The sequence below is a fragment of the Colletotrichum jinshuiense genome, chromosome 1 (genome assembly GCF_051148585.1).
Source record: "Colletotrichum jinshuiense chromosome 1, complete sequence".
Classification (NCBI taxonomy): domain Eukaryota; kingdom Fungi; phylum Ascomycota; class Sordariomycetes; order Glomerellales; family Glomerellaceae; genus Colletotrichum; species Colletotrichum jinshuiense.
In genome coordinates, this window is record NC_139302.1 from 1,714,990 (window position 1) to 1,737,461 (window position 22,472).

The 22,472-nt window shown below is 52.4% G+C and overlaps 8 protein-coding genes across 8 annotated transcripts; 5 read left to right on the plus strand and 3 right to left on the minus strand.

Annotated features, from left to right (window-relative positions):
* Positions 1 to 564: 564 nt before the first annotated feature.
* EsH8_I_000467 (P-loop containing nucleoside triphosphate hydrolase protein) lies at positions 565 to 1,362 on the minus strand (the record flags this gene model as incomplete). Its single annotated transcript, XM_083267880.1, has 1 exon — positions 565 to 1,362. One exon carries the CDS (start codon positions 1,360 to 1,362, stop codon positions 565 to 567), a length of 798 nt encoding a protein of 265 aa, XP_083118318.1.
* Positions 1,363 to 6,475: 5,113 nt separating this feature from the next.
* On the plus strand, positions 6,476 to 8,170 carry EsH8_I_000468 (pyridoxal phosphate-dependent transferase; the record flags this gene model as incomplete). Its single annotated transcript, XM_083267881.1, has 4 exons — positions 6,476 to 6,541; positions 6,611 to 6,901; positions 6,950 to 6,994; positions 7,043 to 8,170. The coding sequence occupies 4 exons, from the start codon at positions 6,476 to 6,478 to the stop codon at positions 8,168 to 8,170; spliced, it is 1,530 nt and encodes a 509-aa protein (XP_083118319.1).
* Positions 8,171 to 8,743: 573 nt separating this feature from the next.
* EsH8_I_000469 (RNA-binding RNA processing protein NOP9) lies at positions 8,744 to 10,885 on the plus strand (the record flags this gene model as incomplete). Its single annotated transcript, XM_083267882.1, has 1 exon — positions 8,744 to 10,885. The coding sequence occupies one exon, from the start codon at positions 8,744 to 8,746 to the stop codon at positions 10,883 to 10,885; it is 2,142 nt and encodes a 713-aa protein (XP_083118320.1).
* Positions 10,886 to 12,141: 1,256 nt separating this feature from the next.
* On the plus strand, positions 12,142 to 13,607 carry EsH8_I_000470 (uncharacterized protein; the record flags this gene model as incomplete). The annotated part of the gene is made up of 4 exons (XM_083267883.1): positions 12,142 to 12,507; positions 12,565 to 13,068; positions 13,120 to 13,326; positions 13,389 to 13,607. 4 exons carry the CDS (start codon positions 12,142 to 12,144, stop codon positions 13,605 to 13,607), a joined length of 1,296 nt encoding a protein of 431 aa, XP_083118321.1.
* Positions 13,608 to 14,745: 1,138 nt separating this feature from the next.
* Positions 14,746 to 16,140, plus strand: EsH8_I_000471 (chaperonin 10-like protein; the record flags this gene model as incomplete). Its single annotated transcript, XM_083267884.1, has 2 exons — positions 14,746 to 14,803; positions 15,086 to 16,140. 2 exons carry the CDS (start codon positions 14,746 to 14,748, stop codon positions 16,138 to 16,140), a joined length of 1,113 nt encoding a protein of 370 aa, XP_083118322.1.
* Positions 16,141 to 16,385: 245 nt separating this feature from the next.
* Positions 16,386 to 16,815, minus strand: EsH8_I_000472 (DUF167 domain-containing protein; the record flags this gene model as incomplete). Its single annotated transcript, XM_083267885.1, has 2 exons — positions 16,386 to 16,532; positions 16,612 to 16,815. The coding sequence occupies 2 exons, from the start codon at positions 16,813 to 16,815 to the stop codon at positions 16,386 to 16,388; spliced, it is 351 nt and encodes a 116-aa protein (XP_083118323.1).
* Positions 16,816 to 18,673: 1,858 nt separating this feature from the next.
* Positions 18,674 to 19,144, plus strand: EsH8_I_000473 (uncharacterized protein; the record flags this gene model as incomplete). Its single annotated transcript, XM_083267886.1, has 1 exon — positions 18,674 to 19,144. One exon carries the CDS (start codon positions 18,674 to 18,676, stop codon positions 19,142 to 19,144), a length of 471 nt encoding a protein of 156 aa, XP_083118324.1.
* A 933-nt stretch (positions 19,145 to 20,077) lies between these two features.
* Positions 20,078 to 21,339, minus strand: EsH8_I_000474 (uncharacterized protein; the record flags this gene model as incomplete). The annotated part of the gene is made up of 3 exons (XM_083267887.1): positions 20,078 to 20,571; positions 20,627 to 20,733; positions 20,795 to 21,339. The coding sequence occupies 3 exons, from the start codon at positions 21,337 to 21,339 to the stop codon at positions 20,078 to 20,080; spliced, it is 1,146 nt and encodes a 381-aa protein (XP_083118325.1).
* Positions 21,340 to 22,472: the final 1,133 nt, after the last annotated feature.

Below are 22,472 nucleotides of genomic sequence, written 5' to 3' on the forward strand. Positions count from 1 at the left end.
AATAACAAGAGAAGCAAACCCAAACTTTCCCCATCGTCTCTCTCTCCCTCTCGGCCACGAAAGCCGATGCCATGAGAATGGGAATGTAGCGAGACAACCATCCCCACCCCCCCCCCCGCGTACCCGTTGTGATTGTCAGGCATGCGCGATGCGGTTACCAAATACTCCATACGCCGCCGCCCCTCCGCTTCATGCGTGTGCAGCAACACTCGCTCACGAGTGGTTCTCCCGAATCTAGTGTAGGTGGACCTCGGATTAACCCCATGCCAGACCCCCCCAAAAATTCAACGCAAAATACAAGCTGCCGCCCCCGTCCTGCCAAACTTCTCTTCCCTTCATACAACGTGGCGCGTTTTGCCGTCATGGCGTTTCGTACAGTGCCCTCTCCTGATGCCCCGCCTCCTCTCCAAGCATGGAGGGTCGTGGGGCGCACTCTCGGGTCCCCAGGGCTTCCATGCCAGGTCCGTCATGATTCCTCCCGTGCCCCAGATGACGTCTCTGCTTCCGGCGGGCCATGTCTCATAGCCCGCCCTTCATTGTACACCGGCATTGGAGTCGACGAACTCACCAGCAACGGAGCTTCTTCCATATCGACCCCCTGTTCATCTTGCCGTTGATGTTGGGCCCCCGCACGCCAGGCCCGCGCTTCTCGTTGACCTCGCTTCCGGTCGGTAGCGGGCCGAGGGGTTTGGTCATGCCCCGACGGTTCATCTCCATGTTCTCGGTGACGCCCGTCTCGGCCATCCGCCTCGCCTCAACGACGCGCCGGACAATCAGGGCGAACGTCTCCTCGATGTTGACCTCGATGCGCGCACTCGTCTCCATGAACCCGCACCCGCGACGGCGCGCCCAGTCCAGGCCCACGGCGGCGGGCACCTCGCGGGACTCTTGCAGATCGCACTTGTTGCCCGCGACGATCTTGACGGGAGGGACGGTCTTAGCGCCCGGGCCTGCGCTGGAGGTGTCGCGGTACGAGGAAGGCGACAGGCCGGCGCGCTTGGCGCGTTCGGCATTGTCGAGGCGGGTTTCGGCTTCCATGTCGATCAGATCGTTGAAGTACTGGAGGGCGTCAAGAGAGTCTTGGGCGGTGATGTCGTAGACGAGCAGGAAGGCGTCGGCGCCGAGGTTGGAGGAGGCCCACATGCCGCGGTACTCCTCCTGGCCTGCCGTGTCGGTCAGGGAGAGGTGGTAGTTTTGGCCGTCGATCTTGCGGGTGATGGAGTACGAGTCCTCTATGGTGGGGTCGTACTCCGAGGTCCATTGCGACCGGACGAGGCGGAGGGTTATGGAGGACTTTCCGCAGCCGCCATCGCCGCAGATGGTGATGGAGATGGGTATCGGGGGTTGTTGAGAGATTGACATTTTTACGTGTGCGTGTGGTGGTTCCTGGAGCGCCGGATGCGCGCTTGGTTGCGAGGATTGGTGCGCTGGTTCAGTTCGTACTCTGCTGCGGAACAAGGTCCGAAGGCGTGTCGTGGAACGTCGTCGCGTGCGCCGTTGAGGGTCGCGAACGTGGGGTCTTTGATAGCAGTTGGCTGTCTGTCGGCGCAAGCTTCGCGGTGTTGCGCCGAGGGATGGTGAGAAGCAGAAAAAGCCGTCAAGTGGACCTGACGAGGTGCTTTCGACAAAGACAAGCTTTTGGAGAGAATTGATCGGGAGGATTACGAAGGGAATGCGGGTGGGCGACCGGCGGGTAGATGACAAGCTTGGTCAATCAATAGCTGTCGGACGGTAATGCAGCTCTTAGCTCGGTTTCGGCTCTCAGACCGCGTGCGCGGTGCGTCGGGTTTCTTCTTCGAGTTAGGAGGACCAACAAGGGGAAAGAGCCGCGGCGTCCCGTTCGCTGGAGAGTCCAATAAGGGTTCGGTCGTTCAAGGCCGTGTTGTAGCAGGGTGGGCGGGGAAGGAAACAAAAAATACACAGACGTGCGTCTGTGTGGTGTCTTGTGTTTGTTCCTCGTTGATCGTGTGGTTCGTGGGCCTCGTTTTACGGGGATGGATGGAGGTGTCGTTGGGGGTAGTCCGTCTTTTGCGCGCACGCGCGTCGGGGTTGTACAGAGATGATGGGATGAATCGACACCGGCCGTAAAAAGGCGTGGTTTCGTATTTCAAGGTAGATGAGACAGGTTGGTTGCTTTTCTTCGCGATTGGGGAGGTTGTGCAAGGTGGGGGGATGTTGTCGTTGGTCACTTGTATGGTAGCGTAGATGCGGGCGACAGGTGAGTTGAGGTGAGATGATGTGAAATGGGAGGTATGACGACGCTGTTTGGTTCGACTATCTTTGGAAGCGCCAAGCAGCAGCAGACGTCGAGAAGGATGAGTGTGATATGACGGCAAAGGGGGAAATGGAGGATGGCGGACGGTCGGGGGGGAGCGAGCTTGCTTTTTGATTCCCGGTGCGCCTTCCTGGGCTGTGCTGTAATAAATCGATGCACTAATATAATGTGTACGCGGAAGGAAGGATGTACTTGGGGGCGAAAAGGCAAAATGTGAGGCGTAAGGAAGGCAAGAAGGCGAGGCAAGACGTTAAGTAAACACCGCCCTTCCCAGCCGGTGCAAACGCAACGAAGCAATCAGAAGGGGGAGACCAAAGAGCCGTTGTTGTTGCTTTCCCTTTGCTCCGCCTTCTTTTCCAGTTTTTATTTTGCGTCCCTGTCCAGGCAAGTGGGAGTGTTGCTCGAGCACCCGTCCGAGATGGAGGGATGAAGCTTGTCTGGCCGCGAGATGGAGACAGAACGAGACAGAGCTGTGATGGGGATCTCCAGCTGGGATACCTGGATTTGCAGCGTGTACTCCTTCACGGACGCTGCCAGTGTTTGGGCGGCGACGGATTGCGACTGGGCGGCTCTGTCTCGGTGATTGTGGGATACCTTGGAGGGGGAGGAGGGGGGAGCTTCAGGAGGGGAGCTCCCTGCACCGGCCTTGTTTCTCGTGGCGGTCCCGATGAGCTGGGCCGGGGTGGTGCTGTCCCTTTTTTTCTTCTTCCCTATTTTCCTTTTCGCTAATGGGTGGCGTTGGGCATCGGCGAAAATGGCGTCACGCGGCGGTTGCTTTTTTTGGTGGCTCCGGTTTTGTGTATGTTTGCTTGGCTTGTTGTGGAAATGCTTGTTGTACAAACAGTAAAGGTAAAATAAAATAAAAAACAAATAGTACGACGAACGATGGACGACGGGAGTCACAGCATGATAAACGACACCCATCTGGCATCGGCCTCGGACGCTGCAAGCCCGTCCGCCTGCCCCCTTTCCCCCGTGCCCTCGAGTAATATTGGACCGGCCAATTTTGTTAATAAAGAAGATTGAAGAAAAAAGGAAGCCCGATTTCTGTTTCTGGAGATGCCCTGTCCCGACCTTCAGGGTGCCGCTACACGAGCGTTGGCCTTCGCCCAGGGTGTGGTTGGTGCAGAGACCGGGGGTGGTTTAATGAGGTTGCGGATAAGTGAGACAGATCCAGCCAAATAATACAAGAGATGCGCCGTTGGGACTTGGAGATGCATCTGAGAGTGCTCGATTCCTTCCGCTCCCACCTGTCTGGAGTCGCTGTCATAAATGAGCGTGGGACCTTTGCAATCTGCACGCAAAGATTTCTGCGCCAGGGGGCCCTTTGGGAACCCCCCCGGACCGACATTGACTCGGGTCTCTTCCCAGGGTCCCCTCCTCCTTTTATTTTTATTTTTTATTTCTATTTTTTGCCTTGGTCGAGGAAGGGAAAGAGGCTTGCCATACGGGATACATAGACCATATCCATACATAGATAGTACAGCACGGGCGACCCGACCTGTCTGTCCGTGTGTGTTCCGTGTGTCAGTGCCAGACGAGCCCGATCAAGAGCGAGATGATGGGTTGGATTGATAGTTGGGCCATCTCGGTTATATTCGACCCAAAATCCGCCACGCGCCATCCGCCAAAGCGCACCCGTCCACCGGTCTTGTCAATCAGCCAAACTCGCTTGAGCATGTGCCTGCCTGCTTCGAACGACGAGGTACTGCTGTGCTTAACCCGAATGCGGCAGTTGATCGTCCGCGACCGGTCCAGGAACCAGGCACAGGAACAGGAACGCCCGTTGGTGGTTGTCCCAACTCGTCCGGCCCGCTGAGACTCGCAGACCATCTTGGGCATGGCGCGTCGATGCCCCGGCACAACGTCTTGTTCCACTGCCTCGTGGGGAAAGCTGCGTAGAGTATGGACGCTTAGTGGGAGCCAGCTCCATCATTCGACCCAAAAAACGGGCATGTCTCTCTCTATTTCTCCCTCTGTCTTTCTCCCTTTTCCCACGACAACCTCCCCCCGACTTGCATCAAAAGTGCAGCAGGCTCCAACGGTCCGCAGGGCTAGCTAGCTGTTGGCATGCAGGGAGGCCAACGCCATCTCTTCCCGCAAGTGGGCGCGGAAAAGGGGGGTGAAATCAGGCTACACGGGTAGACGATGGTCGATGATGCTCTTCCCGTCGCATCGAACCCGGCCCTGAATCCGATTTCCCGGCTCCATGGGCGATGGGCATGCGTTCTTTACCTCTTTGAGACGTTGGCTCCGTCATATACTGGCAGTATCTTTTCGTCTGCTCCTGATGTTTTTATTTCTTTTCTTTTCTTCTCTCCACGTAATCCCACGTCTTGCACGTGTGTCTCCCGCATTCCACCTCGTCTGCTTGATGCAGCAAAGGAAACCCAGCATCGGGTGCTGCTCGTGGCCCCATGCCTGTCATCCGTATCAGGATGCAAGATGCGCCCCCATGGTAAGATCGAAGAAAGCACGAGAACATTGATTGCGTTGAGTCGCGGCAATAAGGCATATGCACCCGCGGGAAGCACAGCTGCATGGAAGTTCTCTGAGGCGCAATCGGATACAGCCGAGCTGCATCTCGCAGTCTGACAGGGACCTCTGACTGCTTTGTGTCTGTGTGTCGCACAGACCAGCGTCAATGACGATGTTGCACTGTTTCATCAACATGTCAGATGCCACCCACCCGCATTGATCGCATCTTTGCCCGCCACCCGACCCTTCCTCCGAGAGGGGAGGGCACAGCTTGCCGGAAACCGTGAAACTTGTTCTACTAGTATCCAAAACCATTATCGTCTGTTTGAATCTCGTTCTCATGCTTTAGCCCCGACTCGTCGAGGATATGGCGAATGCTGGCGCGCAATCACCATGTTGAGTCGTCCTTGGATCAATCAGCGCTGCGATTGACCAGGAAAATGCCACGTCTACGGCAGCAGCTCAGCGTCCCCTAGATAGCTGCCGCACGGACAGTATGCGGCGAGTCCTGTAGTGTAAGCCTGAAGGTCGCTTCGTTGGGATCTACCATGCATTGCGTCGATTTTTGCCGGATGCGAGAAACATGCCCATGGCTGGTAACGAGAGAGCACCCCGCCATCGCCATAACCTGGAAAACGAACGAAACAGATCCATCTTCGAGTGTTCCATGCAGGGGGCAAGAGATGGCGCAGTGCTTGGTGCTGCAGGGAGACCATCAGCGACGCCTTAAAACGCAGATCAGTAAACGTGATAGACACCATTGGCCGTGGTTTCCTTCTGGGTGCGCCTCGTAGAGAGAGAGCTTCAAACAGAGCATGCGGCAACTGTGAAAACGCACACCCTCGGCGGGAGTTCGCGACAATGTCACCAGTGTTTGTTGCTGTTATCTGCCTTCTTGGCTATTCAATCAATGCACATATTGGTAGTGCTTTTCCTGCGTGTTTGTTCATGAGCAAACATGCTCGTCTGATTCGAGTGATGCCACGCGTAGCAAATGCAAACCCGAGAACTCCTGCAGCATGCATAACCGGACTCCGGGGAAGTGGGAAAAGGGGCCGGCCTCCAGCATCCCCCCGGTGAGACATTGCAGCGAAAGGGCGTCCGGGACAAACAGAGCCGGCAGGGTTGATTGGCTGCGCCGCTGAAGGGTAGCGGCTGTCGGGCCCGGATCTCACTGACGATTAAGCCGCGTTAGCGGCTCAACGGGACGAAATTACTCATCGTCCTTCAACCGTGGTGCGAGGCATGTTGTGAGAGAATACAAATCAGAGGCCATTTTGCACGCATTTGACCAGTTAGAAAGCAAAGGCCAATGCGAATTATACGTGACAAGCTCGATAACAAAGCTGGCTGAGCTCGCTGCCATGTCAAAATGATGAAAGAAATGCCGCTGATTATGAAATCCGTCGGTAGCGGGCGGCGACGGCGGCTAATCCCGGCCTTGGTCGCGCCAATTCGCTCCGATGTGCAGTCATCAGGGAAGAGTCACAGTCCTTGAAGAATTTCTCCTCCGTTGCTCATTGAGGCAAGAGACCACTGTGACTGCGGAAAAAAAGGATAACTCGAGGTGTTGATACCAAAGTCTCTACCTGGTTGAAAGTTGCCTGTGCTGCGGAATTTCAAAAAACTTTAAAGTTGAGACCTTTTTTTTTGTCGGGATTGCTCCTGATAGAATTTTCATCCGTTTCGTGGAAACCGTCCAATCCGCCTTTGCACGCCATCATGAACGGCACAAATGGGCACCACGCTGCCCCGCAGACGCTTAAAAGAGCAGAAGAGGTCGAGGATGTAAGTATCCCGGCGCTGTAAGCGGGCGCATGTCTCATTTCTGGACTGACATGCTCCCCTGCCTGGTAGCTGCTCGATGCCGTCAAAGGTCTGATCGTCCCCTACATCAGAGTAGCGGATGAGGCAGCTGGCCAGAAGGCCGACGGTAACACATCGGTAAATATTGAAGGCGTCCCGAGCAATGTCTTGGTTGAAACCCTCAAGCCCGATGCGTTGGCCGAGAAGTTGAAGTTGTCGCTCCCCGAGGGCGATGGTCTTGGCAAAGAGGGTCTGCTTGACGTCGTGCAAAAGATCTTGAGATACAGTGTGAACACCTGGGACCAGGGCTTCATGGATAAGCTGTATGCGAGCAACACACCAGTATGTCGGCTCCAGTACAAGCGCAATGTACCGTGCTGACTTGTCCAGGTTGGAGTAGTTGCTGATCTTATCTTGTCTGTCCTAAACACAAACGTAAGTTGACGCCCAACTCCCATTTGCACGATCGCTAAACGTAGACAGCTCCATGTGTACCAAGTATCTCCTGCCTTGACCATCATTGAGAAGATCACGGCCCGCAAGTTCGCGAATCTGTTTGGTTTCACCGGTCCTCGTGCTGGAGGAGTCACCTGCCAGGGCGGCAGTTCGTCTAATCTGACATCCCTCGTCGTTGCTCGTAGCGCTCTCTATCCCGAGACCAAAACGTCTGGAAACGGCTCGCACGACTTTGTCATATTTACCAGTGCTCACGGACACTACTCGGTCGAGAAGAGTGCCCTGACCTGTGGGTTGGGCGCGTCGAGTGTGTGGGCGGTGCCCGTAGATGCTGCTGGCCGTATGATTCCCGACGCTCTTCGGGAGCTTGTCGTCCGCGCCAAGTCCGAAGGCAAGACTCCTCTGTACGTCAACTCTACTGCCGGTACAACGGTGATGGGATCGTATGACCCCTTCGAGGAGATTTCGAGCATCTGTAAAGAGTTTAACTTGTGGTTCCACATCGACGCTAGCTGGGGAGGCTCTGCTATTTTCTCGCAGAAGCAACGATCGAAGCTGAAGGGTTCTCACTTGGCCGATTCACTGACGGTTAACCCGCACAAGATGATGAATGTGCCGGTGACATGCTCGTTCCTCCTCACGCCCGACGAGAAGGTATTCCACAAGGCCAACACCCTGCCCGCAGGATACCTGTTCCACAATGTGGACGAGACCGAGGATGTCTGGGATCTGGCCGACCTGACGCTCCAATGCGGCCGCAGGGGCGACAGTCTCAAGCTGGCACTGGCTTGGATCTACTACGGCGCTGGCGGGTTCGAGCAGCAGATTGACCACGCCTTCTCCCTGGCAGATCATCTCGCAACCCTGGTCCAGAAAAGCGACAACTTTGTTCTGGTCTCGTCGAACCCACCGCCCTGCTTGCAGGTCTGCTTCTACTACGCACCCAACGGCCAGCTGGCGAAGGAGCCGGAGACGAACACCAAAAGAACCAGCCAAATGGTCGCGAAACTCATCAGGCGTGGCTTCATGGTTGACTATGCCCCGGGCAAGCAAGGCAGCTTCTTTCGAGTGGTTGTCAACTGCCAGACCCTCAAGGGGACCGTCGATGGACTGGTCAAGGCGTTGGAAGAGGTTGGGAAGGAGGTTGTGGTGTAGAATCCCAGCCAAGCTGACGGCTTGACGTGGTGCAGGTGGGCGAAACAGAGAATCTCACTCATAAAAAGATGTAAAGATAGATATATACCGGGGTGCGTTGTCGTTTCAACATCGACTGCGTCAAATTGAGAGACTTGCAACGATACCGACGACTTGCTCTGTGCTAGGTAGGTACTTATCTTCCTCCTCCTCTCCTCAGTAAGCTATGCACATGGACTGCGAATTGAGCCAGCTCCATTTTTGGAATCATCGGAGGGAGACTTCACGGTACTGGCGAGGTACGAAGCAAGATAGAAGGCAGTTTGGATTCACAAATGTGGAAAAGGTGAACTATTTGACCACAGAAGGAAAGATAACAAAGACCGAAGAGAGGAAGGTTCCAATATACGAGACCCCACAGGGCAGGGGTCTCGTACCGGCATACGGGGCAAAGGTCGTTCTGGTGGGGGAGGGCGATAAGATAAGAGATAAGATAGTGGTCTGGACCAAATTTTTTTGCTCTCCAGCACATGCGACAAGTCTGCTGCTCTGTTCCTCAGCAACGCAACTTGTACCAGGTCATATTCAATCACAATGCCGAAGCCAAGAACAAAACGACAGGCCATTCGCGACGAGCGAAAGAAGAAGAAGAGGGACACCCACGAGGCGAACGACGAGACGAACCAAGAGGAGCGACAATCCAAGCGCAGACGTGTCGAGGATGATGAGCAGCAGGACGGCGATGAACCCACCTACGATGATGCAGGCGAGCAGCAGCAGCCTTTCCGAGGCAATGGCCCCGAGGTGGAGTTCTTCGGTATGCTCGCCGACGAAGAGCAGGAGTACTTCCGCCGCGCCGACGAAATGCTTGAGCTGAACCAGTTCCCCTCCTCCGAGGAGCGTGATGTCTTTCTCCAAAACATCTACAAGGAAGCGCAAGGCAAGGAGCTGAAGCTTGCCAGCAGTCAGTCGCTGTCGCGATTGATGGAACGCCTGATTCTCCTTTCCAACACGAGACAGAAGAAGCAAATCTTCAATGCCTTCGCCGGACACTTCCTGTCGCTCGTCCAGCACCGGTTCGCCAGCCATTGCTGCGAGTCGCTGTTCCTTCAATCGGCACCTGTTGTGACGCAAGAGCTGGGAGGCCTTGCACCGGAACCCAAGACTGCGGATGATATGGAAGTCGAGGAGGGCGCCGAAGCGGAGAACACCATGGAGAACCTCTTCCTCCTGACACTGGACGAGTTTGAGCAGCACATGGGCTTCCTCCTCACAGACCGTTTTGGATCTCACACTCTGCGAGTGCTCCTGGTCGTTCTGTCCGGCCGCCCGCTGGATGATTTGGCTACCAAGTCGATGCTGAAGAGCAAGAAGAAGGAGTACATTTCCGTCCAAGGAGTCGCTGCAACCTCCGATGAACTCAGCCACCAACTGAGAGCCGTGCCCGAGTCCTTTACCCTGGCCACCAAGAAGATCATCCAGGACGCCGTCGCCGGCATGGACTTCACCGCCCTTCGCGTCCTCGCCAAGCACCCGACCGGCAACCCCCTTTTGCAACTCCTGCTGGAGCTTGACATCTCCCTGAACCACAAGAGCGACAAAACATCGGCAGCAGCGAGCAAGGACACCCTGCTCTACAGACTTCTCCCCGACGCCCCTTCGTCCCTTAGCGACAGCACCTCGCAGGCGGCGGATTTTGTAAACAGCATGGTCTACGATCAGATCGGCTCCCGCCTTCTCGAGACCCTCATCACAAACTGCCCCGGCAAGATCTTCAAGGCGCTCTCAAACAACTTCTTCGGCGAGCGCATCGCGACGTACGTCCGCAACGACATCGCGTCGTACGCCGCCCTTCGCGTTCTGAACCGTTTCAGCAAGGACGACCTTGTTGAGGCCGTGAAGAAGATCATCCCCACTGTTCCCATCCTGGTGACCAAGGCACGCTACAATGTGCTCAAGACCCTCTTTGAGCGATGCGAAGCCCGCGGTGCTTACGAAGAGAAGAGCGCTCTCACAAGGGCTCTCATTGACGCATTGGGGTCCAACCCCAAGGACCTCGTCCCGAAACTCTGCCACTTGGTCGAGGAAGAGCCCGCCGAGAAGGAGCAGTTCCAGCAGTCGCCCCAGAACAAGATTGCCGTCGCCACCCACGGCTGCCACCTCGTATCAGCCATGCTCAAGACACCGGGTAACCCCTCTAAGGTTGCCCAGAAGTCTCTCATCGCCCTCCCCTCCGAACTTCTCGTCCAACTCGCAACGACGTCAGCGGCAACGATGACCGTCCTGACGACAGCCCTCGCCAACCCCGCGGCCCCTCAAAACGAGTTCTTCCACAAGTCCCTCGTTAGCGCCCTCGCCCCGCACGTCGCGGAACTGGCGCAGTCGCAGTTCGGTCACAATATTGTCAACGCCATCATCGAGATCCCCTCCCGCGGAAAGGAGCGCTCTGTCCCGTTCCATGTCAAGCAGACCATCATTTCCTCGCTGGCGGAGCACGAGAAGACACTACGTGACTCGTGGACGGGAAGAAGCGTGTGGCGGACGTGGAAGGGAGATATGTGGAAGACCAGGCGCTCCGACTGGGTTAAGTGGGCCAAGGAGGTGGATGGACCTGCGGAGGAGTTGAAGCTCAAGCCGTGGGAGAGGAGGAAGTTGGAGCAGCAACAAAGGGGACAGCCACCAAGACAGCCGCAGAGGGAGGAGGCGAAGGAGGAGGCGAAGGAAGATGAGGAGTGAATGTAGCATGTGTATGATACCCGCCATCAAAATTCCACGAATCTACCCATGGACATATTAAAGAACCACCGCTTAAACCCAAAGTACCGCGTGTCGCGTGCTGTCAGTAGGCAAATATGGATGTGAGACTAGCGAGGAGGGCAGCGAGGGCAATTCCTTTCCGGAATCCCATTGACTTTGGATTGTGTCAGTCTATGACTCGACGAATGCAGTCAAAAGTAACGCAACTGTTTCGTGGATTTCATTCCGAGCAAATGAGCCTCACTGCTCATTAACCCCGAGGGATCAACCGCAGGAGACGGCCACAATACAGGGCACAGTGGAGCATTTGTTAGCCGTGATATCGGGGCGCCCGGTCTGTCAACTCGGACAACGACGCAAATCCAACCATCGCCTACGAAGGACAATTCTCAAGCCAAGTTGAAGTTGGTTCTTTTGACATGTAGTTGTTTCTAACGGCTAAGTTGTAGGCAATTAGGACCAAACTCAACGAATCAGAAGCTATCCCTCTCGTTCCGGATACCTTCCAGGAAGGTCAGTCTCTCAATGCACGTGCCGATCCACCTCTAAGGTTCTTGAAGAATCGCGGAATTGTGGTATTACGGGACTAGGTATATAAAGTTTTAACCACGATAGCCATGATTGTCGTCGTAATTCAACCGTAATAGGCCGCCATGAACTAACGTAGCGCAATTTGCCCCCCCAAACCCCTAAAATGACGTCCCTATCTTTGCTCATGAGCCCGGGTCCTCAATCTCGTAGAGTTTGAATCTCCTGAAAAGAGCCGTGGGATGCCGGTTATCCGACCCTGATCCTAGTTCAGGCGCAAGTCCGCGCGGGGCGGGCTCGCACGTGTGGTAGATCTCTGCAAGAACTACTAGAAACGGGGAATTATTTTCCGTCCAATCGCCGTGGACGGGTCGTCCGATCTCGCGTTCGTTTTCTGTTCTACGTTTTGGTATCTCCACAATCGAGGCTCTCCGGGCACGTTGAGATTCGTCCCTACTCCTCGCTCTAGGTGATACTAGCCTCATCTCCGCAACCCACAGCATCCCGGACAACTCAAATCGCTAACGCCAAACCTCGACAGGCTCTGCCCCGGATGTAACTCCTGCGACCCCTCAAGATGGGGCGCGACTCGGGCGAAGCTTTTTGGCGTTTATAATCCCCGACTTGGCGCCAGGTCCTCTCTGGTGAATCCCACGTCCACGTTCGTCGCTTCTTCGTTCCATCTGATTGTCGCCGCCGCCGCCGCCATGCTGTACCGACACTTTTTGCCAGTGGCACTCTGCCTCGCTGCTCCCGCCGCCGCGGACGTCGCGAGGACGCAGACATGTGTCGTCGCGTCATCCAATGGCACCGCATCGGACTCCGCGGCCATTGCTGAGGCGTTCACGAAGTGCTCCAGCAATGCCGAGATTGTGTTTCAGGAGGGCGTCGAGTACAAAGTGTACGAGCCCATTGCCGCCACCAAGCTTTCAAACGTCGTCATCAATGTCCGGGGAAATCTGAGTCTCCCTCAGGACATCCCGGCCATGCAGAAGCTCGTTGAGGCCAAGGGCGGCTCGCTCACTTGGTTCCAAGTGGGCGGCACTGACGTGCAATGGATCGGCTCGCCTAATGTACGTTTCCAAAAAAGAATTTGAGCTCCTACCAAATCGTTGCTGACTCTGTCCCAGGTCCATGCGGGATGGATCAAATCGTACGGACAGGCGTGGTGGGATGCCAACGCAGCCGGTGCTACTGGCACTCCCAACCGCCCCCATCTGATGCAATTCAGCGTCACGAACGGTGTGATGAAGCACATGAAGTCTTCCAAGCCCATCGCCTGGAACTTCTCGATCAAGGGCAAGAACATCACCATTTCCGACACCATCATCGACGCGCGCTCCGACAGCAGCAAATTCCCCTTCAACACCGACGGCTTTGATGTTGGCGCCACTGATGTTACCATCACGAACAGCAACATCTTCAACGGAGATGACGCAATTGCTATCAACGACGGTGCCAACAACGTCCTTTTCAAGCATGCCACCATCGGGTTCGAGACTCACGGTATGAGCGTCGGCTCGTTGGGGTCGAAGCCGGCTTCTCCCGCGGATGTGCAGAACATTCGCTTCGAGGACGTTACCATTGAGGGCGGCCTGTATGGCGCTCGTTTCAAGAGCTGGATCGGCGGACAGGTAAAGTGAACAATTTTTCCGAGTCCCTCATTTGTTTCTAATTCATTACAGGGCTTGGCGAGAAACATCACCTGGAGTAACATCCGTCTCGACAATGTGACCTTTCCCATCTTTGTCACCCAGACCTACTTCAACCAGGCCAGTGCCGGCGGTGACAGACCGAATAACTCCTCCGTCATGATGGAGGACTTCACCTGGGAGCACTTCTCCGGCAACATCAACACCTACAACCCCGGCGATGGATCCTGCACCACAGACGTAAGTCATTTAATTCATGCGGGACGCACCTTAACGTGAGACTGTTGCTTACACATGTTTAGCCTTGCTGGTACAACTCCGGCCTCCCGAATCTTTCACACACGGAAGCTGTAATCATTGAGTGCAACACCGAGAAGTCCTGCAAGAACTTCCAGACTAGGGACATCAAGATTCACCCTCAAAACACGGGTCCTTCAAAGATTATCTGCATGAACGCAATGCCGGATTTGAACCCAAATCTGGGATTCGAGTGCACCAACGGCACCTTTGCCGGTTCATAATGGGTGGTTTCTATAGTAATAATATTACGACTGCATCGGGCTTGGCATAGTCCTCAAGTATCAAATACACCCTGAATGAGTAGAACTGTGAGAGTGACTAGGTGGTGTATCAACAGACCCAATAAACTAGGAGACGAGCCAGTCCGGGCGTTCACAGAGATAGATATAGAGAAAATAAACCTAGCGAATTGTCAATAGAAGAGAGATGGTACGTTGCATCTTAAATCCAAGATATTCGCGTTGCCTTCTGATTACATGTAGATGGGATATTACTGTTGGTATCACAGGATACCCGTACGGGTGGTAAATCAGACGTAAGGAAAAGAGAAAAAATGGTACTGTATTGGTTGTTGTGTATGTAGAAGGAAGAAAAGAGAGGCAGCCAGCGGAAGCAGCAGTTGTGAAGATATCGCCGTTGGCGGCCCGGAGGTAGAATCTCGGGGCCCGACTGCTGCCGCTTCCCGTGGCCTGACCGCCTGCCCGTATTCTGGCTGGGTAATCCAACAATTACCCTGTGATTTGGCTCGATGAGGTTCATAGAATTCACAATTTCAAGGGTTGAAAATTATATTTTACTCTGTGGGCCATGCTCTTGACCGATGCAACCGTGGGGTCGTCCATCACTTCTCACTAAGTCGGTGATCCAATGAATTTGTGGAAAGCTCGCAGCGTTGACTACTGGATAAAATCATCCAGCCTGAATCGTAGTCCTAGAAACCATAGAGTCAAGAATTTTCTAGTTGCTTTACTCTTCAATTGATCTGCACGGGTTTGTTCTCCATCTTCCTTACTTTACGCACACATGGTTAGTTACTTGTATTGTGTGTGTCGCATTTTATGTCCGAAAATGATGACCATATATCCTTTGCTTGCATCATTTGTAAGCATGGCCCGAATAAAGCTTGGGCTCAATTTTGATAGTTGTGTAAGAAAGCCGACATCGTTACAGGGCGTGTCTCATTATTCTCAACATTCTCAAACGGGCTCGGGCAGATCGTAGAAGCGGAGAATGGCACCTTCTGTGCGAATATGAATTGATAATCCTCAAAACTAGCGCATTCTGCTTGGTTCTCAATGCTATGGCATAGTGAAAATACAGGAAGAGTTCCCTTCCAATCCGATTGTGCTCCATGTACTCATGTTTAAATACCGGAAAGCCTGGAATCGCCGCGTGCGGACTCAAATTGCCCCGTATAGTATGACGAAAGTCCCTGAAGACGGTGTAAGTTTAGGCCGAGTCCGTTTCCGTGTCAGAAGTAACTATGTATACTCGAGCTAAGAACAAAATAACTATGTATAATAAAAGCAACATATTTTAACGTGACGGACACCAAGAGCAACACGTCAATCTTGTAAGACAAGCCAAAAATCGTAAAACCAGAAAGTCAAGGCTTATCCAAAATGAAAGAAGCAATCATTTACGAAGGTGATATTTTATGGAATCTTACGCAGTTCATCATGCTGACAAAAACGTCCAGGACCCCGCGTCGAAATCATCGATTCCCCAATCCCGGTCCCGAACGCAGGCCAGGTCCTGATTCGCGTGGTTGTCTGCGGCTCGAATCCGAAGGACGCCAAATCACCAGCGTGGTTCCCGCCGCAAAACTTCGGGGACGATATTGCAGGCTATGTCGAGGCCGTTGGAGCGGGCGTCCTCGACTTTCGCCCTGGCGACCGAGTCGCCGCTTTCCACGAGATGTTTACGCCACACGGGGCCTTTGCAGAGTACGCCATAAGCTGGGACTACACCACCTTCCGCCTCCCGGACAAGATCACCTTCGAAGAGGGCGCGACCATTCCCCTAACTGCCATGACGGCAGCTCTTGGGCTCTACAGAGACCTAAGGCTCCCGAACCTCTGGACAACAGATGAAGATCGCCCGGAGACCGGCCCTCTTGTCATTTATGGAGCCGGTGCCGCCGTCGGTGCCTTCGCTGTACAGCTCGCCCGTAAAAGTGGAATTCACCCCATTATCTGCGTGGCCGGACAGTCCAAAGACCACGTTGAGACCCTTATTGATCAGAGCAGAGGGGATGTTGTGGTAGATTATCGCGCCGGGTCGGATGCCACGATCTCCTCAATCAGAAAGGCATTGGATGGAAAGCCTCTGCTGCATGCTTTCGATGCAGTGGCGGACCACGGGAGCGACAAAATCATCGGGGCGCTCTTGGAGCCGGAGAAATCGAGGGTGACGATGGTTAACCCGAAAGACAGGACCAGAATCCCGAAGACGCCTGGAGTTCCTTTCACTCTGGATTTTGCACTGCCCCCATTAGAAGGCATGCCTGAGGGCGTTGAAGCATTCTGGACCGCTGTGGGTTCGGTACATGGATCTTACAAAGAATTTGGGTTCATATTCTTCAGGTGGTTGGCGTATGCGCTGGAGAACGGCTTGCTCAAGCATCATCCGTATGAAGTGATTCCTGGTGGGTTGAATGGCCTTGAGAACGGATTAGCGCGGCTGCTCAATGGGAAAGCCCATGCTATTAAGTATGTTTACAAGATTGGGGAAACTGAGGGTGTGATTCTTTAAAAGAAAAGTCTAGTACAGGTCCCGAACGTCAGGATGCTTGTTGTTGATCTGAGATTTTACTGTTGAACCAGAGCCAGGCAACATATTTTATGATAGGCTTTTAGCGTCTTCGTATATGAATAAAGAGTACAAAATACAGCGCAACATATAATTCGCCATTTGAAAACATTATATCGTGCTTTGGTCTATGCATTACTCTCTTGCCTAACCTCGAATCATCATTTTTACAAAGTCATCCAGGGCAGTCATCCATCCTCAGCAGCTTTAGTGAGCCGCTCCTTCACTCTCGTAGTAAATTCTTCGCCATCTACAATGTTGCTCACCGCAACAGTCTTGTCTCTGGACTTTAGGCCCTGGGTGATCGTTAGGTCGGACTTGGGAAGTCCCAAAACCTAAGCCTGCGTTAGTATCTGCTGATGGCCAACAGCCACAGTAGCCGCTGGTTTAGAACCCACTAGGAGGTGCAAATACCTCACTTAGCAGCTTAACAACAGCCTTATTCGCCTCCCCCTCACGCGCCTGCGCTGCGACGCACAACTCGACCGTCGCGTCGGTGACGGCTGTGACGCCTTCGCGAACTCGAGAGGCGCCCGGTTTAACATGGCATTGGAGATACAATGTCCCCAAGGCAGATTTCTTGCTGCCTGAAACGAACCGAATTGCCGCCATTGCCATGGTGGCTTGCTTGGGCTGGTTTGACGTGAAGAAGTGACGTGAAGTTTAAGTAAGGTGATGTGGGTAAGTTTGTGGGGAAAGCCTTGTTCGGAATCGAAGCAGAAATGGAAGCACCGACACATGCCAATGGATCCTAGCGAGATATACTTCAGACGCTAATCCGACGATCAATTGTCTATATTGAAACTATTTTTTAAGCACTGCAAATATATTAATTACCGATCATTATATATTAGTTTCGTGCATAATTGATTACTTGACTTGACTTGACTTGGAAAACTGCACATCGATGATCACTTCTCGGCCAACAAATGTGTCAATTGATTTCTGTGCGGCTGGTACTACTTTTAGCAAAGTCTTATTGGTCCTGCTGCATCTTCTAGTGAGTGCGGTTGCCAAATCTGACTTCTTCCGTCTTACGAATTCTTTCCAAGATACCTAAACCGCCGAATCACTGTGATTGATAGGGTGAGCAGTTTCATGAAACCTGACTATAATCAAAGCCGTATTTTATAACATACCTACTTTGGATTCAGATGCATCAAGGTCTAGAACTACTACCGTACTCATGCATCTTGATTGTGTCTCCTTTCCTACGCTTTATATCTGCCTCTTCATTTTCTCTAGGCTTTATTTCAAGTCCCAAGACTTGAATCTCAAAGTTTCAAGATTACCATAGCCGGTTAACACAAGAAACTTGAAACTTGAACCCAAAAGCAAGACGAGGGGTTTCTCTGTAAACATTCCTTTTGTTAACCCTAAGTAAAATTCCCTATGGTATCTTTACCAATGAAGAATCTACCAAAAACATTGAAATACTCTGCTATGAATCTATGGCTTTGCCACCGGATTTGAACTTCTCGTTTGGATCACTCCACGTAAACTATCCATATTATGCGGCCACGCGTAAGGAATTAGAGATCACCTCGGTAAATATTCCACATAACCATGTGAATGGCAAAATGCTATCATTATTCAACGATTGATCTCGGTCCATGTTCCGGGTCAGGCCATCAGTAAGGGACACGCCGGCCGCCACGCGACTCATTGCTTGTTTTGAGTGATAGAGTGAGATGATCGGGCAGCACAGCAGAAGACAAGCGGAATCGGGGGTTCCCAGAGTTTGCCCAGGTACCAACCATTAATCACATCGCCCTTAACTTAACCGCAGAATGTCAGTACTCGTGAAGATGATGTCAGCAGCCGAACCCATTTGAGGTCAAGCACGGCAGACAATGTCAATTCTTTGATCTCTCGGCGGTAGTCGGACTTTAGCCAAATACCCCCCCCCTCCGCGACACAGGCTATACTGTATCCAGCTCGATCGGTAATAGTGTTAGCAAAATTTCAGGTTTCAACGGTCAAAAAGCACCTGAGCGAGCAAGTCTCTTTCGTGGTTCCCGTGTGACTTACACTTTTGTCGGCCATGACTTGCTGTCGGGTCCTCTTTGTGCTTGCGAGATTCCACAAGGCTCGGCAACCTGTTCCGAGTGAGACAATATCCTGCAGAGCACGCAGCCTAATAAGGAAGGAGATATCTGTAAAGCTGCTGATTAAGCCGTTAGATCCGAAAGCTTGTGTTGGTTGTTGGTTGACGAGGGACACCCCTCTTTTCTCGTATTCGGCTACTCCCTCCGAACTTATCACATCATAGTCAGTTGTTGCATCCTTGATAGCATCGATATAATATCGCACCTTCCCTCTTAGGCATTCAAGTCGATAGCCAACGATCGAATCTACCTCTCGTCCCTTAGCCCGGATCTCCTATCAACAAGAGGGGAGAAAAGACATGGTCTTCGAAGATTGCTCAAGTCCCTTCATCCTCAGGAATTCACAATTAACCCGTCTTTATACCGCAATGCTTTCTACGCTGTTAATTGCTATGCTTATGAACCCGGTTATATCATGCGAAGGTCCGCCAACCTTCCAAGAGGAGTATCGCGGCAACTACGTGCCAAAATTCATCGACGCATGGAACGGCCCCCAGGTTGTAGCACCAGATACTCCATACGTCGCAGTGGCGGGCCGAAACCAGTTATACTTCATCGATACCCGGTTCGATCCTGACACCGCAAAGCACATCAAGAATCAAATCGAGAGGGCATCTGTTGGGGGGCCGGACGAGGTTATCTCTATCGACGAGATTTCAGCGACAGCAGAAGTCAAAAATACTGTGACCGGCGAAACTGTATTCGTCTTCGATCCCACCTACGCTAGGGTGCTGTTTGCAAAAGGAATCAATAGGCGCAACCCGGCGCTCAAACTGCCTGAGCCTGAGCCCGCCGGAGATTGGTTGGTGACCTACAATAGCGACACTACATTGACGTAGAGGGACTCATGATATGATTACGGTCGTATTAACTCTGCGGACTGCATACTGGCAAATGGCAACTGCAATATCTGTCGCAACGAGTGTGACCAATCACTAATAAATACCGTCGGCATATGCTGAATACTCTGCAAGCAGGCGGTCGACGCACCTGAGGAAGACGGAGAAGAGAACGCCATATACTACCAACGTATGGACAAATTGCACTGGAAGTAGAAGAAATTTGGCGGGAGCGGCATTGAACACCGACAGCATAAGAGCATTTTGGAACCCCTGAGAAGACAAGAGGAGGGAAGAGTTTATAGCCGGTGGGAGGCCTGACTGAGTGCCGTTTGATTCGCTTCGCTGATTACATCTTTCCTATCTCCGAGCCCGGAATGTTTCCCGGGTCTCTTATAACTCTACTCAACAGTTAAAGTGCCCGAATCACTCTACCTGCCCATGTCAAGTCTTATGCAGTGTGCTAGCTTCACATTTTCTCTGCAGACAGGTTAATTTATAGTGTTACATAAAATTCATCTTAAAGCAGTCTTCCCTGGCTGCAACTTTAGCATTGTATTGCCAATAGCATGAGAGAAATTTTAATAAATCATTCTTTAGTTAGATATACTCTAAATAGAGTAGTTCTACTGCCCCCTTTAGTAGTTACTGCATTCTATATAAGTCTAGACTAAAAGTTTATGTCCAAAAGCAGTCGAATCACGGTAAAGCAATGTACATCAGTTTTGGAATTGAGCGTGGCCAAAGAGTCCAGTTGCAAGGGTTCAAAAAAGAACGCGGTTTTTTTCTGTGAGTACGCAGATCGCGTATAAATATAAGTCATTTTCTACCTAGTATGTGGTTCAATCTGGTATTTCCATCGCTATTGATTCGCTATCATTTATTCGCTTTTTCCCAAACAGTTTCTTTGCCGCCGATAAAAATCTTGGCTTCTTACAAAGAAGCTTGCTGGGCCTGTTTCCCAGCATTTTGATTGATAATTCCAACAGAAGGGGTCTTGGAGCCAAGGGTCCGCAGCTCCTCCTTCTGCAAGAGATCAAGACGGTTCTCAGCGATCATTCTCTTAGTAGTGATTCTATCGGGGTAGTTCCTAAGAAACATGTTTGTAAAGTGCGTGCCGTAGTGGATGCCCTCCTGGGGTGATTGTCCAACATCGTAGCCTGGGAGCGGCTTGGCGACGGCCTGGAAGCTGGGCTCGTGGAAGTATGCGAAAGCAAAGCGGTCGCGGGTGTTCAGGCCGACCTTGTGAGGAGTAGACGGCAGGTAAGAGTTGGTGATGTACTGCATAATGTCACCGGGAAAGACTGTGAAGACGTTGGGGACAGGAGGCACATAGTGCCAGCCTTCATCCTCTTCCTTCATTCCAGCAGAGCTCTTCTCCCAGTTGGCATAATTTTCACCGTCATATGGAGGCCGAATGAAGAGACCTATCAATGTTGTCAGATACTGCAAACATTGGCTTAATATAGGGCAAAAGCTTACCGCCTACGTCATCCTGCGCAGCAATTACCAACAGACCGTAGTCAGTGTGAGAGCCAATACCACGTCCTGCCTTACCCTTGCCGTTGGTGTTGTGTGTAGGTGGGAATCTTTGCCAGCCGTTAGTGAACACATCGCTTGGGCGAACTTGGTAGCACGAAATAGACTCACCTCAGAATACGCATGTGATGCCAACCATCTTGAGTCAGCTTTGTGAGTGAGCCAGCAGGAACATTGAGACCCAATTCAGCGAGTTGAAGTAATTTCTCGCCACTCTCGCCGAGATAATCCATGTAGGTAGTCATAGGCTGCTTCATCTCATGATCTGGCCATGGTGCAGGGCCGTGGCACGGCCATTTTGCGCGAACGCGAGGCTCATCCAGGGCCAGGTCCTTTGTAACGGTGAAAATCTCAGAGTAGTCAGCGATGCCATCGGTGATCTCTTCACCAGAGGCAATGTAGCCCGAGTAGCTCTGAGAATCAACACATGCGGCCTTCTCGTCGTGGGGTTTGGCGAAGAAGGCCTTGCTAGACGCCGTGGCCTCGTTGAATATGGCCTGCTGCTTGTCGTTCATGGATACTTGGAGAATACCATCGCGCCGCCAGGCGTCAACTAGAGCCTTCCCCATTGCGCGGTCGCCAGGGCTTCCTGTGACACGCCCTGGTAGATTGAAGGTTTCAAGCTGAGCAACCTTTGCTTTATGGCCTGGCGGCATTGTGGCAGCCATTTGGGCGATATTGTGATCTGTAACTGTTGCCAATGGCCGGGCCTGGCCAAGGCCCGGTTTCCGTACTCCGCGACGAGCTAGTGTGCTCAATGTTTTGGTGATGGCTGACATGTTATTCTGAGACCTTTGAGTAACTTGACGTGGTTTTTGTGTGTGTGCGGGGAATTAAACGACGAAAGAAGGGTCGTGGAATGCACTGCTGTTCTAGAGCTCTTCTAAATTGTTTTCCCTCCCTATGGCCCTCCCTCTCTTTATATTTGTCAGAAAGGTACCTTCAAGTCACTGTTATTACTGCCAAGTATCATTGAGTTACATTTCACATGCCGTTGACGCAATGGCATTGTCTCAGGGTCCTCAGACTCGTCATTAGGTTTTCTCGGAATTGAAGATATGTTGTTCATATCTTATACTTAAACTCAAATATCTCTGGATTCTTTGCGTGAAAGGGCGATGCTTCGGGTACTGAGGAGCTGTGAGACAGGCCGGGATGATGACAAGCCAGGGTAACAAGCCGAGTTGACCAACCAGGGCGGCATGAAATCCGGTTCACACTAATGCATTCTCATTTGACCAGGAAGAATACCTACAATGCTTAGCTTAACCATGGGCCAGGGCTCGACGTGTTTTGAAGTCCGAGAGTGGAACCCATCTTACATAGTGAGATCTTGAAGAGAGATCCACATCGTTGTGCCGACGGGAAATTTAATGAGTCAAGAGAATGAATATGTGGCAATGACAGTCGAAACTTCGTTGAGAAATCACACCGCTTATGGTCCTTTTTCGAAAAACGCTAAGCATCCCGCCGGCCCCCATCTATTCTGGTCATGAACTCATTGTGGGCAAAACCCAGTTGATTAGAAGTGTCCCGGGGCAATTATTGACAATGCCTCTGTTTTTCTTTTTTCATAAAGACCGGTGCCACGTCTCAAGTCACTTGGAGAGACGGTAATTGAGTCGCGAGTCGCGAGCCAATCAAGAGCCCAACGGGCCTAAACAAATATGATTGAGGCTTCGGGTGTATTACGTCGCAAGTCTAGTGTGCCTTGCTGTGTCATCCCGAGCAGAGACTGGTTGGTGCGCCACTGACTCTTATTTGTTGGCCTTGGCATTTGATTCACCGT